Source organism: Pieris brassicae, chromosome 1 (assembly GCF_905147105.1).
Source record: "Pieris brassicae chromosome 1, ilPieBrab1.1, whole genome shotgun sequence".
NCBI classification, from domain to species: domain Eukaryota; kingdom Metazoa; phylum Arthropoda; class Insecta; order Lepidoptera; family Pieridae; genus Pieris; species Pieris brassicae.
This window is the reverse complement of record NC_059665.1, coordinates 595,148-613,081: the sequence shown is the minus strand read 5'-3', so window position 1 is coordinate 613,081 and position 17,934 is coordinate 595,148. Positions and strand designations below refer to the sequence as shown.

At 34.1% G+C, this 17,934-nt stretch overlaps 4 protein-coding genes across 9 annotated transcripts in view; 2 read left to right on the top strand and 2 right to left on the bottom strand.

Moving 5' to 3' along the window:
• Nucleotides 1–2,812, top strand: part of LOC123715100 — a 30,258-nt gene extending 27,446 nt beyond the window's left edge. For all 3 annotated transcript variants that reach the window (XM_045669938.1, XM_045669930.1, XM_045669947.1), the window contains 2 exons: nucleotides 527–771; nucleotides 955–2,812. In XM_045669938.1, coding sequence (XP_045525894.1) covers nucleotides 527–771; nucleotides 955–1,017 — 308 coding nt within the window. In that variant the 3' untranslated portion in view covers nucleotides 1,018–2,812. The remainder of the gene's footprint in view (nucleotides 1–526; nucleotides 772–954) is intronic.
• A 322-nt stretch (nucleotides 2,813–3,134) lies between these two features.
• LOC123708832 (heat shock 70 kDa protein cognate 4) lies at nucleotides 3,135–6,155 on the bottom strand. The gene is made up of 3 exons (XM_045659754.1): nucleotides 6,004–6,155; nucleotides 5,344–5,551; nucleotides 3,135–4,971 (listed from the first exon to the last, which is right to left on the bottom strand). The coding sequence occupies exons 2-3, from the start codon at nucleotides 5,549–5,551 to the stop codon at nucleotides 3,218–3,220; spliced, it is 1,962 nt and encodes a 653-aa protein (XP_045515710.1). The 5' UTR covers nucleotides 6,004–6,155; the 3' UTR covers nucleotides 3,135–3,217.
• A 1,907-nt stretch (nucleotides 6,156–8,062) lies between these two features.
• Nucleotides 8,063–12,739, bottom strand: LOC123708839 (transmembrane protein 161B). The gene is made up of 9 exons (XM_045659767.1): nucleotides 12,590–12,739; nucleotides 12,154–12,516; nucleotides 12,002–12,081; nucleotides 11,576–11,791; nucleotides 11,251–11,367; nucleotides 10,787–10,927; nucleotides 10,483–10,657; nucleotides 9,487–9,684; nucleotides 8,063–8,616 (listed from the first exon to the last, which is right to left on the bottom strand). Exons 1-9 carry the CDS (start codon nucleotides 12,590–12,592, stop codon nucleotides 8,497–8,499), a joined length of 1,413 nt encoding a protein of 470 aa, XP_045515723.1. The 5' UTR covers nucleotides 12,593–12,739; the 3' UTR covers nucleotides 8,063–8,496.
• Nucleotides 12,740–13,462: 723 nt separating this feature from the next.
• The window catches only part of LOC123710886 (V-type proton ATPase 116 kDa subunit a1), a 25,394-nt gene continuing 20,922 nt past the window's right edge, over nucleotides 13,463–17,934 (top strand). For 2 of the 4 annotated variants that reach the window (XM_045663184.1, XM_045663176.1), the window contains exons 1-3: nucleotides 13,463–13,774; nucleotides 15,290–15,469; nucleotides 16,644–16,772. In XM_045663184.1, the coding sequence (XP_045519140.1) occupies nucleotides 13,658–13,774; nucleotides 15,290–15,469; nucleotides 16,644–16,772 (426 nt within the window). In that variant the 5' untranslated portion in view covers nucleotides 13,463–13,657. Of the gene's footprint in view, nucleotides 13,775–15,289; nucleotides 15,470–16,643; nucleotides 16,773–17,435; nucleotides 17,522–17,593; nucleotides 17,641–17,934 lie in introns of all 4 variants that reach the window. The other 2 variants (XM_045663201.1, XM_045663193.1) reach the window with 2 other exon arrangements.

The following is a 17,934-nucleotide window of genomic DNA, read 5'->3' as shown; positions in this document are numbered from 1 at the left end:
TTTTCCTTTCAATGCAACACAAAAGTAAACTTGGCAAAATATTACGCTTGTTCTCTATAAAAATGCTTTTTTTCTACTTCCTGGATGAAATGGCCTCTAGAAATTACGGAATTCCGTATTAATAACAGATCATGCTTTGCGAATGTCAACAATTAGCTACGTACATTTATATTTCAGTTCCATATTATATTTTTTAAAACACATTTAAGAATACGTTGGCTTCAGCTTCTGTGATTTGTGAAGACCACGTGTGTCGCATGTTATCGTTGCTTTTATTACATAAGCAAAACTTAGGATAAGTAATTTCAAGTTTATATTTTATACTATTAAGTTTCTATATATTTTGTACTTGTATTTTAAAGTATTAACTATGGTAAATTTTTACTTTCGTCTTTAGTAAATATCGGTGTAGACAACTCTTTGTGTAAACAATAGACGCGCTGTATCTTGTCTTTGAATTCTAAAGAAATATAAACATAGTTTTAAATATCGCTGTAGTAAATTTAACATTTACAATTGTTTCTAGGTTCGCGACGTCCAAGTCTAAGTTCAGTTCAAAGTAGCTCATCGTCTATAAGGAGCTACAGCGCAAAAAGATGGGAAAGAGAAAGGGAACAAAAGGAACGAAGGCAGATGAGCATGCGTCTCGCTCAACTGCACGACAAGATGGCGGCGGGACGAGAACTGCCAAAACACGCACCCACCCCTTCCCCGAGGTCTCCTAATAATTCTACCGATGGGCTTCTGCCAGCTGTGTGTGAAATTCGTGAAGTAGGTTGACTTCCCTCAGTCAACCTTTAACTTAATTTCTTTATTAAAATTTGTTATTGCTTTAACTTCCTGTAGGTTTTACTGCCGAAGTGTATTCTTTGCTTTTTATGCCAGGAAATTCCTGTTCATAACTAAATTGATAACATAAAATTAAACGTATGTATTTCACCAAACTTCTTACAGCTACAAAGTGCAGATCAACTGCAAGGCGTGGATGGACCCTGCTCTAGCACGTCACTTTACTGACAGCAGGTTACTTCTAGCGCCATCAGATCCATGGACTCCTTATCATCAGACGGGACCCCTGCCGTAGCGTGGATGTAGTGATAGAAACTTTAGTATTAATTCGTTAACAGCTACACCGGAGAAGCTTGATGGCTGAGTGAAGAAGTTATTGTCTGTGCATTTTGACCGCTTTTATTATTTAAAGTGATCTGTGACTGAATTATAAGTGATGCAATCGGCATATATTTTTATGCCAGTTGAGCGCCTGTGACTCGTTTCGAATTTATTAAAATAACTGGATTTATATGGCGATTGATAGAGAGTGAAGACTTTTTGTACGTGGAAATTGTGATGCTAATGAGTGTTAGTAGATAAAGAACAATATCATTAAACCCCTGCCAGAAAAACACCATAGGTATAGATAGTTCTAGAAATGTATCTGTGACATGTGAATTGTGTAGTTGAGGATCTATATTTTTTCCCCTAAAACGTTAATAGCTTAGAGAGTGATTTTGGGTTTTTTCTGACGTTCCATTTTGAATGAGGTGCTTAAAATATACTTATATTTTCTCCGTACATAAATTTAAGGATCACAAGTCACAGATACAACGTCGTTAAATAATATTTTGTAGATAAATCGTACCGATTGTTCAAAGCTATAATTGACTACATAAGTAGTTAGGCATAATAAAATGTTTGTTATAATAATTTATATTTACACGTATTTACTTATGATTGTTAGATAAGGCTGCAGGAAAGATAGAGGCTGTGTTTGATGGCTACCTAATTATCTGAATGTATTACGGCGGAAGAATATTATATTTCAAAAACAGTTCTAAATGAAACGCAAGAAAAATACATTATATCTTCCTAATTGTAGCAATAACTATAATACAACAATAACATATTTATAGAAAATGATTAAATTTATCTATTTTTAAAACATTTACGCTATCACATTGAAGAGTTATGCACAGAAATACCCAATCTCCGGTTATTTCTAGTTAGTCGTTCATAAAAAGACTCGCTCAGACACGATAAAGAATTATTTTTCTTAGTATCCATAACGCGTTTGGAATCCTGATCAATATTAAAAATCTATTTATATAGAATATAGACGAGCAATTGATATTTGCAGGATTCTACTAAAATTAGGAAAACATATTTTCTCATTGAATAAATAAGCCCTAAATACAGACAAACCAACGACAGACGACAGGCAAGTCGTTGATTCAAGACGATGCAAGGAGAGTAGGTATATGCTAGCGGTTACACGAGAGTAACAAATTCGTTTTTAATTGCTAGCTTAGATAATTAAAAATGTATAAATAGTAAATACTTATATTTGTATATGAGAGCTTGTATTAATGCGATGTAAGACACTTGTTTATAGTTTTCAAATTGTTTTTTGCCAAAATATGGCCAAAATACTTGTTTTATGTTCCAAAATGTTCGATATGGCTATATTAAATCGAGAAGTCAAAGGGACTGTAAAAAATATTCTACTCACAGTACTGAGTAAAGCTATGTATTGATTCTGAGAAGTTAAAGGTTGGGTTTTCAATATATACATGAACAGAACAGAACAGAACAGAAATTTATCTGCTTTATACCTTTCAAATGGGTCTTGTGAGCTGGAGTGTCGTTTGTAGTCATATCAAACATTATTAGTGACATGAATTGTTTATGTAGATTACATACTAGGTGTAATTTTTAAGAATAGTATTTATGTTATTTTGTGAAGCACAAGAATGCGTACTTTTGCCATTGAAGCGAAGTTGTTAATTAATGATGGATTAGGTATGTAATTGCTGTTTTAAAGACGAATATAAATAAATTTGAAGTTTTATTACACCACCTCTTTTTAGGCAGTGCATCAGTTTGAAATTCATCTACGCGGCAGTAACGAAATTATTAACTTAAAAATTTAGCCCTTATATATTACTGACAACACTTAAATACATACATATTTACATATTTTAATGATGACCAACAGTCAATAAGAATATATTTACTTTGTTACAAAAAACCTTACTAAACAAAGCAATGACCCTAGATAATTAATTTAATTTTTAATGCGTTAAAATTTATAAGGTATTTTATTTGACGTTTTTATGGGATTATATTTAAACAAAAAATCAGTTGCATTCATTTATTAATTGAGAGGATAACACAGAGAAGATCTTACAATGTGAAAAGTGGAATGTATTATTCAAATAGTTTAATCAACCTCTTCGATAGTGGGTCCGGATCCGCCACCAGGGGCTGCTCCGCCGGCACCAGGCGCTCCGCCAGGGAAGCCTGGCATACCACCGGGCATGCCTCCGGGGGCTCCACCAGCACCCTGGTAAAGCTTGGTAATAATCGGGTTGCACACACCTTCCAGTTCCTTCTGTTTGTGCTCATATTCTTCCTTGTCAGCCAGCTGATTAGCATCCAACCATTTGATGGTGTCGTTGCATTTGTCCAAAATGATTTGTTTGTCCGAGTCTGTGATTTTGTCCTTAAGCTTCTCATCCTCCATGGTAGACTTCATGTTGAAGCAGTAAGATTCGAGCGCGTTCTTAGCCTGAATGGTTTCCTTCTGTTTCTCATCTTCGTTCCTGTATTTCTCAGCATCGTTGACCATGCGTTCGATCTCTTCTTTGGACAGACGACCCTTATCATTGGTGATCGTGATCTTGTTCTCCTTGTTGGTTGATTTTTCGACAGCCGATACGTTAAGGATACCGTTGGCGTCAATGTCGAAAGTAACTTCGATTTGTGGGACACCTCGGGGCGCTGGGGGAATACCGGTGAGCTCAAATTTACCGAGAAGGTTGTTGTCTCGGGTCATGGCACGCTCACCCTCAAATACTTGAATAAGTACACCGGGTTGGTTGTCGGAATAGGTCGTGAAAGTCTGGGTTTGCTTAGTGGGGATGGTTGTGTTACGCTTAATCAAAGTGGTCATGACACCGCCTGCAGTCTCGATACCGAGGGACAGCGGGGTCACATCCAACAGGAGCAGGTCCTGTACTTCTTCAGACTTATCACCGTGCAAGATGGCGGCCTGAACTGCCGCTCCGTAAGCTACGGCCTCGTCAGGGTTGATGGACTTGTTCAGCTCCTTGCCGTTGAAGAAGTCTTGAAGGAGCTTCTGCACTCTTGGGATACGAGTGGAGCCTCCGACGAGGACAATGTCGTGCACTTGCGCCTTGTCCATCTTGGCGTCACGGAGTGACTTCTCTACTGGCTCCATGGTAGATCTAAATAAGTCTGCGTTCAGTTCTTCGAAACGCGCCCTGGTGATTGATGTGTAGTAATCGATACCCTCAAACAGAGAGTCGATTTCAATACTGGCCTGTGTCGACGAGGAAAGAGTCCTCTTCGCGCGCTCACAAGCTGTCCTCAACCGACGCAGGGCCCTCTTGTGGGAGGAAATGTCCTTTTTGTACTTCCGCTTGAACTCCTGTACAAAGTGGTTGACCATGCGGTTGTCGAAGTCCTCGCCTCCCAAGTGAGTGTCTCCAGCAGTGGACTTTACTTCAAAGATACCATCCTCGATGGTCAGAATGGATACATCAAAAGTACCACCGCCAAGATCGAAAATAAGGACGTTACGTTCTCCACCTCCTTTCTTGTCAAGACCATATGCAATCGCAGCAGCTGTTGGTTCATTGATGATTCGGAGAACGTTCAGACCAGAGATTGTACCAGAATCTTTTGTGGCCTGTCTTTGAGAGTCATTAAAGTATGCTGGCACTGTAATTACTGCATTCTGCACCGTTTTGCCAAGGTAAACTTCGGCTGTTTCCTTCATTTTTGTTAATACCATTGAACTGACTTCCTCTGGGAAGAATGTTTTGTCTTCACCCTTGTATGCAACCTTGATCTTTGGTTTTCCACCATCACTGATTACCTCGAAAGGCCAGTGTTTCATGTCAGCCTGAACTGTAGCATCTTCGAACTTACGCCCAATGAGACGTTTGGCATCTGCAACAAGGAAACAATGATATAGAACAGAACAGTTTGAACACACTAAGTAGTAAAAATATTTTGTATTACATCAGATTATTTTTATCATTCAATATTTTCAGAGACTCTAGTCTAGTATATTTGGGTATCATCATAAACGTTTCCACTAAGGAAAAAATTTAAGTTCAAAACTGAAGGCTAATAAATATAATAATTTACCAATTATAATTTAATGTCATAAACAATTCAATGTCATCTATTAATTAAAATAAATAATTAGCGAGACAGCAATGAGAAAAAACCACGTGTTCTTTTATTTAAAGTGTGGTGAATACGCCGCTACCGGCGAAGAACTTAACTAGAAAATATAACCTATAAATCTAAACTCACCAAAGATGGTGTTGTTTGGGTTCAGGGCCACCTGGTTCTTGGCGGCATCTCCGATGAGACGTTCGGTGTCGGTGAAGGCAACATATGAAGGTGTAGTCCTGTTGCCCTGGTCGTTGGCGATGATCTCCACCTTACCGTACTGGAACACGCCCACGCACGAGTATGTGGTACCCAAGTCAATACCTACCGCTGGTGTTTTAGTAGTCATCTAGAACAAAAGAATTCTCCAGTAAGTTACGTCATAACTGAAACAACGCCGGCCATAACAAAAAATCGATAAGTTGCGAATGTTCCAGAATGTTAGGTTAGAATTAGATAATACATATAACAAATAACCACTTAGAGCAGACTAAATATTCAAACAAGGTCATAAAATAGGCACAAAGGCGTCGGAGATGAAAAAAAACACGTGGGAGATATAAATTAAACACCACGCTAACAAGTTCTCATAGCTTAAATATGTAGTGCCTCAATTTTTAATAAGAATTTCCATTAAACTAAAGCATGAGAGGAAATCGAAAATTAATGGGAAAATGAGTCATCAAAACCATGGAGTTGCAAGGAACTTCCGCTGGAATTTTATGGTCAGGAAAGTTTCGAAGTGAATTCAGAATAAATCTACAACTATTGATTTCAAAAGAGAAATTAATTTGTACTTACTGCGTATAGTTTGTTTCTATCACTTCAAAAGAATTATCAAGTAGGATCTCTTAGCAAACGTGCGCGATTGTCGGCCTCTTTTCTTGAAATAAGATGGCGTTCAACGTTGAGCAAGTATTTTATATACATGCGCGTAATCGCTCGACGTCACTGGGATTTTCTGGAATATTCCTTACAATACACCAATCAGAAAACAGGACCATAGGCGCGATGCAATTTCATTGGCTATCAAATAGCGTTGTAACGATAGCCAACATTAAGATATAAAACTTTGTGAGGCAATAATGATGTCTGTATTTACATCGATATATATCGTATTAATAATGTAGGTATATGTACAATGTGCAGGGGCGATGAGAACTTGGAAAAGAAGGCAAAAGATCACGTGGCCGTTCACTATAGTACCGATCAAGTAAAAGACTCATCATGCTCAAAACTGACCACTGTCAGAGACGCGCTGGACAGAAACTAGTGGAAACAGATAGTCTGCTCCAGATACTAAGAGAGAGATTTCGTTTTAATATTACAAAAAAATTTAAATGTCAAGTTTCTCGAAAAATAAACTAACTCATAAAAATTTATAAATGTAAGTAACTGTGTACACTTTCATAAGTGTTAATATAAAAAAATGAAGGTTCTAAATTGACATAAAAAGTCAATGTGAGTATGGGATATAAAAATAACATTATATAATAAAAAGCATAAATGGCTATTCAAATATTTACTAAGACTTGGATCTGTCTACAATTTATTTATACGTTCAAATTATTTGTCGATAAAGATTGAACATCACTATAGCTTAACAGACCTCTAAAATATTATAGTCTGTCATAAATATATTGAACGCGGGATGTTCAAATTTGAAAATACGTTTAATAATGTTGTAAAAATGAAATGTCTCATTTGTTATTTTGTTACTTTAAGGGCTTGAGAGTATCATTTATTTCTTCTTCTTCTATCATAGCTTAACGCATTATCTAAAAGAAACATTTATTAGACGCTTTTCGAAATTGGGCCACTGCAGTGCGTCCTACAGAAAATCGATATCGTTCACGTCATGACACATTATGACTCAGTTATTTAAGACTCGCATTCATGTTAAATCTATGTTGATAGGATATTTATGGACACCGCTTTGAATCTTATAAAAAAACTCCTATAGACGAATAATTTCTTTTATAAATGTCTTGAATTAAGAATAGTTATGTGACATAGATTGTAGTTTTATTTTAATAGTCTACTTATATATAGATAGATAGATATAGAATAACCACTATTATACTAAATGATAATGACTTTATTGCTAATCTAATATTGTATAATGAAGATTTGAGATTATTTAAATGTTATAAATAATTATATGTATATAAATTTGATTACAACGGGCCATTATAAAAACGACCACTTTCTTACGTACCACATCTCTCAAAAATGCAAGGAAAAATAAAAACTTTGTTAAACATTAAAAATCTTTATTGTAAACAATCCGTTATAAATAATTTAAACTATACTAATAGTAACAAACAGTAAACAAATTTAAAATATAACTTAAAGCGATATGGCTATGAAAGCATGCATTCTAATAATACTGGCGGCGTAAGGGACCAATCCCATATTTAACAGTCTGTGATTCAAACATTGACGTCATACTTTAAATACTTTATTTTAACTTTAACCAGAGACCCACTGACTGAATGGATCAATCTCATATGTCAATAAATGTAGTCTAATTTATTAGAATTTTATTGAATGTCGAAGTCATTATTTATTTCCTATTAAATTCCTTCTGACAAGATTCTTGGATAGAGCATTCTTTGATACATAAAATATGTTACAATTTCAAATTTGTTATAATGCTACTGAAGGTTTTTAGACAGTATCATCTCTGTAACTATTTTTAATTCCAGGCATAAACAATTGTTTAGTTTGACCGGACTGATCAACTATTAATCTTAAACACATTCACTGATTAGTATTCGAACAAAAAACTTGACCCAGAATATAAAATAAACTCTTATAGATATGTTTAGTAAGTAGAGAATATAAATAAAAGACATAATTGTGAAATAGGTTTTTTAGATGACGACAACCAGTTGACATCTTTAGGTAATAAGGTAAACAAACATAAAACGCATACCCAAAAACTCAACACTATTAAAATAAATAAAATATAAAAAACATCATTTAACTTACAAAACTAATTCGTAGGAGATTTTGACATTTCATATAGATTAGCCACGCTTTTCTTGAGTTCCACACACTAAACTGCCAAACATAGTATAAAGAAACATGAGTTATTATTGTATACCTATAAACATATTCATAAAAAATAATTCAGTCTAATTAGATAGATTTGGCTAAAGTGCTCATTCGTCTCCGTCTATTCTCTATCACCTAAGATAAAAAAGTTAAAACATATTTATTTTTTATGAATATTTTTTTGGATATATTTTTCTAAAGCGCACTTATAAAACTAGCTTTGTTTATAAAATCTCATGAGATTCTAAAGTAACTCTGATACATGGCACCGAGGGATGTGGAGACAAACCATGCGAAACAGCACCACCAGGTGCTGAAGCCTAGTACACCACGGTACACCTCCGTTGTGAATATCTGAAACAAAAATTGCATGAACATAAGGCCAGCGACACACTCGCGAACCAACTGGCATAATGTGCTTTTAGATAATAAGTTATGAAATTGCATCCCAGCCTTACATCAAGATAACATATTGAATGGATTGGAAGGTCAAAACCTAAAATAACCTAATTTCATGATGATGAAATTTGCAACTCATATTGCATCCTACATCTTTGCTACGATTGCTAATGAGTGGTCGACCTTTGATTAATATAATTTGAAATCATTTGACGATTTAAAGATCAGATTATACAAGAAACTCCCTTGCTGGTAACAAATAATATTTTTTTAATTTATTTTCTGTCGGAGCCTTTAAGAAGAGAGTCTTTGAACAGATGAGAAGCTACCAAGGGTGATTTCGGAAAACGCCCTTCTCGTATATAGGTTACATAGATCAAGTCCCAGTCCGGTCCGAGACTCCAAATAGCAGTTTAGATTTCAGACACAAGTTTGTTTCCATACTGATAGACCCCTGCCCGTGAAATACCTGCACGGCCAGTGTAAAGAGTATCCCCAGTGCTAACATCTTTGCAGACATGGATTTTGCTAATATGTTGCAGAAGAAACAGGTGGGAATAGATCGTTTTGTGTTCATTTTGTGATTAAAATACACTGAACCCCAAATTGCATAATGTTGACATGACTTAGTAATCTATAGACAAACTAAACTTCACACGACAACTAATTTACCTTCTACAGGTATCTCTTTTCTTATTTTTCCCTACTACAAGCCATAGCTTAACTTAGATAACCTATTTATTTGAAGAATGGTAGCAAAGTGTGAATAAATACATATTTATTTCAATGAGACAGGTCGGTGATGGAATAAATATTTCAACAAACCATTTTCAAATTCTCCCACGCCATTTGAAACTGTTCCATACTATCGGTAGGCACTGTCCGCACTACCGGTTCCAAGTCCATGCCAGTCCACGTGAACCCACCAAGGGTTTTGTACATCAGCGCAAGGTTGGCACACATCACCACGGGGCACAGATATTGAAGGGCCACTACGCATAGATAGTAGAACACTGATGCTATCTGAAATATTACAATTTTTAATTAATTAAAAGGGATTTTTGCAGATTCAAGATTTTATGAACTTAAATAAAGACGGCATCTTGCCTTAAGTAAAATAGTACTAAAAAAATGGCAATATGTAAGAATTGCTTTACAATTATTAAGTATAAATTCAATTGTTTGACAACTGTTTATTGAGCATCTTACGAGTTGGTCAAAAGCATTCTTGTTTAAAAACATCTCAATTACTGTTCTACATCTAAATCAAATATAATAGTAGGGGAGTCCAAGAAGGGGTTTCGGGATTTACTACAGCATGGCAGATTAATAAACAGAGGGAAACCTTGTACCCTGTGAAGTATCTTCACCGAATATGAGCCCCACCAAGCCGCCCGTCAAGGATAAAGGAGCAGATTAGTAAAAAACTTGATCAGATATTCTCGAGCGCGTCAGATTAAAGTAGGGTGAGTTAATTATATGCTAAAAATCTGACAATCTGGCAAGTGAAAAATGTATAAATATTTCAGAATATCGTTGAGGTCAACCGGTTCTTCGGGTTAATTATTGTATAATAAATACAAGTTCTACTTGAACAAAATACACTTGTTGCTATTTCCTGAGCTTATCAATCAGTTCAATTATTTTTTTTTAATTATCAGATTAGGTGAATCCCTGCAGATAATCGTCAGATATATACATCTAGGACATAAAGATGAATCATATATTTCTCAAACTGACGCGCTTGAGTATTTCAAATCATAAAAAAAAAACTATAATTTTGTTCCTGTCAATGCTTATAAACACAATATAATTTTATACCTTCTTCTGAAGCTCTATGTTAGTGATACGCCCAGCCTCTTTCTTCTGAGCGTCAAGTTTCCTCTGCGCCATATCTAAGTAAGCCTGGAGCTGACGCGGCATCAGAATTACCCGGAGTACCATTGTGACGATGACCAGAATCAGACGCATGGAGTCGAATTGGCTTGATGTCATGCTGGAAATTGTATATTATAGATTATTTGACTTAACTTATTTTTCTAATTCTGACCTGTCACATATATTTTTTTTCACTTAACTATATCGGCTTATTCTCTTCTAAACATGTATCTAATAAAATACTTACATCGGTTCAGTCATGCCACTGAACACACGGACAGTTAAATAGTGCCGAGTGACAGGTCTAACCCACATAAGAGCGAGGACAAATGGCATGGCAAAGTTAACATTTAAAAGCAGAGCAGCCACTTTATTTTCTCCATAATCACTATAAAAAAGATACACTTAATTAATATTTATTCAGTTAAACAAAGAAACTATAACAATTAAATATACAACTAAAAACTCAACTTCCCAGACTTAAATTTAATGTAATTGTACAACTGATACTTTTATTTCTAATAAGTTTATTATATTTTTCTCAGTGATATAAAAACTCCTTTAGGAATTTGTATTGAAGCTTAATAGCAATCTAGTTATTATTATAAAAGACAAATTATACTAAAAATATTATGCATGGCACATGTTTCGAAGTGTACAAAATATATAAAAAAATTATCAGAATGATAATTAAGATGAAACTAAAATTACCTTATTGAATCCCAATTCATTCTGGCAACTCTCAAGCCAGGAAATGTAAATAGAGCACCAATAAGGGCAGCCCAAGTAGCCAATGATAACTTTAAAATTAGTTTTGATGCTGGACCACTGAAATTGAAAAACATAGTAAAATAACAGGTCAATTGGTACATTTAAAATAAAATAAATTATAGAAAAATCTACATTTCTCATGTATTAATACTTATAAGCTAAAATGTTCAATAAGTAAGGATAGAAGAGTGAAACAGAAACAGCGATTTACAGAAGTGAAACCAATCAACTAATAATGTATATACAAATATAACTAAAATCTTACACAGAACTTAGCCCTTGGTTTTCCAGAAATTTTGAAGCATTTTCAAAAAAGCTGTCATAAGCTGGATCAACACCAACCTCTAAATTGCTCTCATCAACAATCAGCACCATCATAGCAATAAGAAGGAATACACAGAAAGCTACAATGCAAATAGACCTTTCGCTGATAGACTCATCACTAGTGAAGTACTGTTTAGTTAGTGAGAGTAATATTTTACTGTATATTCATTAAGGAGAGGTTTAAAACTCATTTCATTAAGGCATAACATGTATGTAAATGCTAGATTACTGTTGTCACCATTTGTCACCTAAATGTACCAGGTAAGACTTCATAAAATTCTTACAATATTAGTCTGATATGTAAATGCAAAATGCTTTATAAGGCAAGATTTTATTTGATATTATAGATGTCAAATTAAAAGGATACAATGAAAAGAGGACCACCAAGAGGCACCACACCATACTCAGATTAAATTCATCTTTAAGGTGAAATATCCAGGTGTAAATCTAAAAATAAAAGTAGTTATTTAAAATAAATAGTTAAGCAATAATACTCATTAAATGATATAAATTGTTGACCTCTGATATTATATAAACTATGCTAGAATATAATGAAAAGTCCACTATCCAAATATAGTCTGTGTAGAAACGGAGATGTACAAGGTCTAATGCTGTTACTGGAGCTGTCTCCAACTGTATATCTAAGCTTCTAGGAATATGAAATGTTTCAGGTTTTCCATTTAATTCATTTTTCCCACCCTTCTTGGCTTTCGGTTTTTCTTTAGGAACTCCCGCCAAACTCTTTAATTCACTATTATCAGGATACAGGTATCGATATAAACCTTGCGAACATAATAACCATCTTGCAAAGGAATAATTGCCAAGCTTTTGTATGATTGAAACCATTATAAGTGTTATAACGAGTTGAGCTCCTAGGAGCGCCTGAAAATAGATAAATTTCATAATAACATGAATTAATAGAAATTTGACATCAATATAAAAACATACAACCAACCATGATGATCCTATATTAAAGTTCACTTATTCCTCCGAAAGGCATAACTTAAGTTCTAAATTAATATAATCCGGTCCGAGGCTAACCTAAATTAATAAATTGATAATTCTCCGGAATAAAAATATAAATGGAAATTACAGAGTACAGATATTTATAGACTATAGTATTGTAAATGTAGACTAAGATTTAGAAACGAAACTTAGCATGAACTTGACGTTTTTAACTCACGGGAGTCATACCTCGCGCTGTCTTAGGTATTAAGCTAAATTTGAGAATAGTGATATCTTTTTACAATTACCACTTTTAGTCAATAAAATAGATTTTCATCCGGCTGACGACTGGGGGGAGGGTGAATTCCAAAAACGGGATTAACCGTGAACGCTTATTCCCGTCAAAAATTTATTAGATTTTGACAGTCCATAGTACGGGAAAAGGTAGACTTGATTGAATTGATAACTTCCTCTCTTCCGTTTTTATGCCGGTTGAAAATATTAATTAATCAAAAACTCTCAGCTCAATAAAGAAAAAATAATAAGGAAATAATGGAAACAACATTGCTTTCAATCGTAAAGTAGTAAATATACTACTTTATTAGGTATTTGTGGTCTTAGAGATTTATTCCCCTCGCATGTAACATATTATAAAGTTGGTCATATGAAGGTAATAATTTAAAACTTTAAGAAAATATTTTATTACTCATTGATTATATAAACATTCGTACGTATGTTTATACTTCAGATTATAGGTCAAAAATGTATTGGATATTAATTTACGAGATACATAGTTCGTACTCAGTCTTTTTTCTTAATCTCGTCTATAGTAGGCACAGGGTATTTATTACACAGAAAATTGGCAACACTGCCGTAACTGAGTTTTTTCTTGCGCAGTGCGCACGTAGGATTACGACTAACACATTTTTGATAGGCTTGATTGCGGAGTGGCGAGGGTCTATTGATTTCTTGTTTAATTTGGTTTCGTCGCTCGTGAAATCCGTTCGCATACGGATGGGGCGAAGCCTTATCTGTTAATTTATAATTTTGTGTGCAGTGTCCTAAGAAATCCGTAAAAATGGGTTCGTTGTTTCGTAGTGAAGAAATGACTTTATGTCAGCTCTTCCTGCAAAGTGAAGCCGCTTATGCATGCGTGTCGGAGTTAGGGGAACTTGGTCTTGTACAATTTCGCGACGTAAGTAAACGATGTTAGTAAGAATTTAGAAGGGAGTTAAAACTGTTCCGTTTCAAGTATAGCGTATACTATATTATATATGGTTTTCCATTTCGTGAAACGCCCTCGATTTAACACTTAACAGCATATCTTCATTCGACACCTACATATTATGTTTATGTGTTTCATATCCGTTGTTCCTACATCGATTGCAGGGCTGTATATGTAACAACTCAGTAGATAATATAACTAATTAACGTATTTTCTTCTACATATCTTAAACTAAAAGGGAAAGTTATAAAAAAAATATCTTTAGAAGTCTGCATTATAGATATTAGAAAGCTATTTCGATCTTACTTTAAAATATATTAAGTTGTACAGTGGTAAAATCAATATTTTGAGTTTATGAACAATAATTTGAAATATAAAAAAGCATGCATTAGTTTGAATATTTTCAGTTGAAAGAAAAATTCCTTTATCAATAATTGATTCAATTTTCTGGTTACATAAAGACTTGCTATAGAGCAAATACAGTACTTTCATTCCTTTCTATTAAAATCATGTGATTTAATAAATCACATGATATTAATATAAATTATCAATTTATCACTAAAATACCTAAAATTTCACAGTAATTTATTAGCCTTCAACTTTTATTGATAAGTAATGGATAATCACTAATTGATAAGAATTCCCAATAGTCTCAAAAGTAGATTTATTAAATAATTACATATATTTATATTCTCATAGCATTTTCTTTTCTCATTCTGTTCACTGAAAAAATTGTTTTTCTGTCTTTCTCTACTGTGGGGCATAAACCCTTCGGTTTTACATTTTGCCTACACCTTCCATATTATCTATGCATTTTCATTATTATGTTAAATTTCAACTAAAATCTCTATTTATACTCTATGATATAGAGTAATTTTTGATTAAGAAAATACAGAACTTTTCTTTTCATAAATCTGTAAAATATGGTATTAGGACATATTCACTTCATACTGCTGTATTTTATACTTGATTTCTTTATATTACATTATTATTTTATATTGTGGATATATTTTGTTAATACATTGAACTCTAAATAATACATAAAGAACATAAGAATAAAACTAAGCATAACTAATAGTGCAATACTAATTTACAGCACATAAAAATGTTTTATACTCTATTGTAAAGACAATTGAACATTTTATTATTTCCTTGTTATGTTATATTACAATATTTTACATTATTACTTACAAATACAAATACTTATTGATAGCTGAAAAATACTTGGTAAGATGCAAAAATTATAATTTTATATTCACAAACTACTATTTGAAAAAATATTCTATTTGATGATTTTTTTAATAAAACTAGCAAGATTTACTTAATTTTCCTTATATTGAATACAACAATTATTAACTTCAATGTTTGCTTACTCATATACATATGAGTAAGTATAGCCATTAACATTATTTACTTTTTTAATATGCGATTCTTATGACTTCATGTTTATTTTCTAAGTAAATTTATTTTGTCATTAATTCACAGTTAAATCCTGATGTGAATGCCTTTCAACGTAAGTTCGTCAATGAAGTCCGGCGTTGCGATGAGATGGAAAGGAAGCTTAGATACCTGGAGAAGGAGATCAGAAAAGATGGAATCCCTATGCTGGAGATTCCTGGAGAATGTCCTGAAGCCCCACAGCCCAGAGAGATGATTGACCTTGAGGTATTTATTTGAAATGCTGTTTGTTTTCTACAAAAATTTTGAATAGTTACATGCTGATAGGAATGTTTAGTTCTTTATGATAACGATAAGGCACAAATTGCTAGAAATATAGTATTGTTTGATTCAGGATCCTCATTATATTTCGTTACATTCTACCTACAGCTTTTGAATCCCAGATTTTCTTCTTAAAACAAAACTTTATGTATTGTTCCTCGCGTTTCATATTGAAGAAAATTTTTATTTATATTATGTTTGTGGTTTTTTAATGAAACCTTCCATGGTGGTAGTTTTACCACTTGTCCTTTAAAATGACCCATTATATTTAAGAGAACAGAAGATTTCCATCATAAAAATTACAGGGTATTAGACTAAATTTACTCACAGATTTATGTATTTAAACTTTGTTATATTAAAAGAAAAACAAATCGCATAAATTATTAGGTGTTCAACGGGCGGCTGTATGGCTAACAAGCGATCTCTACCTGCCAACCCTAGTAAGAAAAAACTAAAAGATAAATCAACAACAAATTAATTTCAAGTAACACTGTTAATTTATAAAATTACCAAACTTTATCTAAAATAATACAAAAAAAAAAAATTTTTTTTTATTACAAAATGGTAATGTGAAATATCAGAGCTAATGTCTTATGCTAACAATTTAAATTATTATTTTCGTTAAAGCAACACCTGTGGCCTTCGTTAGAGGATCCGCAGACGAGTCTTTTTTTTTTTTTTTATAAAATAGGGGGCAAACGGGCAGGAGGCTCACCTGATGTTAAGTGATACCGCCGCCCATGGACACTCTCAATGCCAGAGGGCTCGCGAGTGCGTTGCCGGCCTTTTAAGAATTTGTACGCTCTTTTCTTGAAGGACCCTAAGTCGAATTGGTTCAGAATTGTCTTGTCACAGATATTTGTTTAGAATATGTATATCAATCAATATATGGGATTACTATCATACACCTCTCAATATTACCGGTCATCTGACAAGATAATACCGTTCAAGTGGGAAGTGGGAAGAGGAGATATTTAATTGCCTAATCTGGTGTCTTCTCGTCTAGAATTTCTAGATATACAAAGCGTAAAAATAACATTTCAGACTCGATAAAAAAGTAAATAGTTATTTCTAGTACAACCACAATACAAGAATATTAATGGAAGTAATTAATTCTTAGGCTACTTTTGAGAAACTAGAAAATGAACTTCGCGAGGTAAACCAAAACGCAGAGGCTCTGAAGAGGAACTACCTCGAGCTCACGGAGCTGAAGCACATCTTGAGAAAAACTCAAGTTTTCTTCGATGAGGTGAGTACATAGTTTTACAAGCTTTACCTAATCTCTTAAGCATAGTTGCCGACGTCAGCTAACGCACCGGCCGCGTGATAAGCATGTCTGTTGGCGGATCCTATGATCTAGCGGATTGTCAACCAATTCATTATAAACGTAACTAATTATTCTGTTTGGTTTGACGTCACTGTGACCTGTTTATGACTATCGTTTTATTGGTCTATTCTTTCATTGAAATGCTTGAAGAAGCTGTTGTAGAAAAAGTAGCTCCAAGACGAAAATATTTCAATTATTTGTTTATTTATTTTTATTTATTTAATTTCTAGTCGATGTTTCATGCTTTAATATGTTTATAATTTTTATATGGAGTCGTGGCAAGGCTATATCTTGTCTTACTAAAATACCGCACAGTTCAGATTTGTAACACCCTCTATAACTTCCAAGGTCGTGGGTCTCCAGATTTTCTTCATTACTATTAAATTTTTCAAAGTGTCACGCCTAGGACCTTAATTTGCCCAACGTCATCGTCACATTCGTTTCGACCTTGCGATTCTAACAGAGTAAATTGAAAGTAAAGTGCATTCAAACGAAATCGAAAGATAATTAACGGTCGAAAAAATGTGACATTGACATTGAACATTTTGCTGATTTTCGCGCCATTTTGGCGCTTATGTGCACAAGATGGCGGACCCGTCGCGCGAGGAGGAACAAGTGACACTGCTTGGGGAGGAGGGCCTGATGGCAGGAGGGCAAGCGCTCAAGTTGGGGTATGATTAATTTCAACTCCGGCGTGCCTTGGCTCATGTCAAAGCATGTGCTGGAATATGTTATTTTTACAGCGTTTGTACTGTGACGCTGATACGGGAGTCTACCGCTCACCACTCAGGCAAGCATTGGAGACGGCCGGTTTATAGTATACCGATAGATTAACACTTAACGTGATGTGTGATGGATTTGATGATAGACGTAGACATCTAATACGTGGCTTAGAATTAGACGGTATCGAACGCTAATCGATTGCTGCCTGAGTGAGTTTGACTAACAACATAATTTATTTTTGAAGTCCGCTCGCACATCAGAGGCATCTCCGATAAGACACAGAACATCCATCATGCTTTATGTATTTGTTGCATGCTTTTATTTATGTTCCTTTTAGTAGCGTCAGATATTTAGTAGAGAC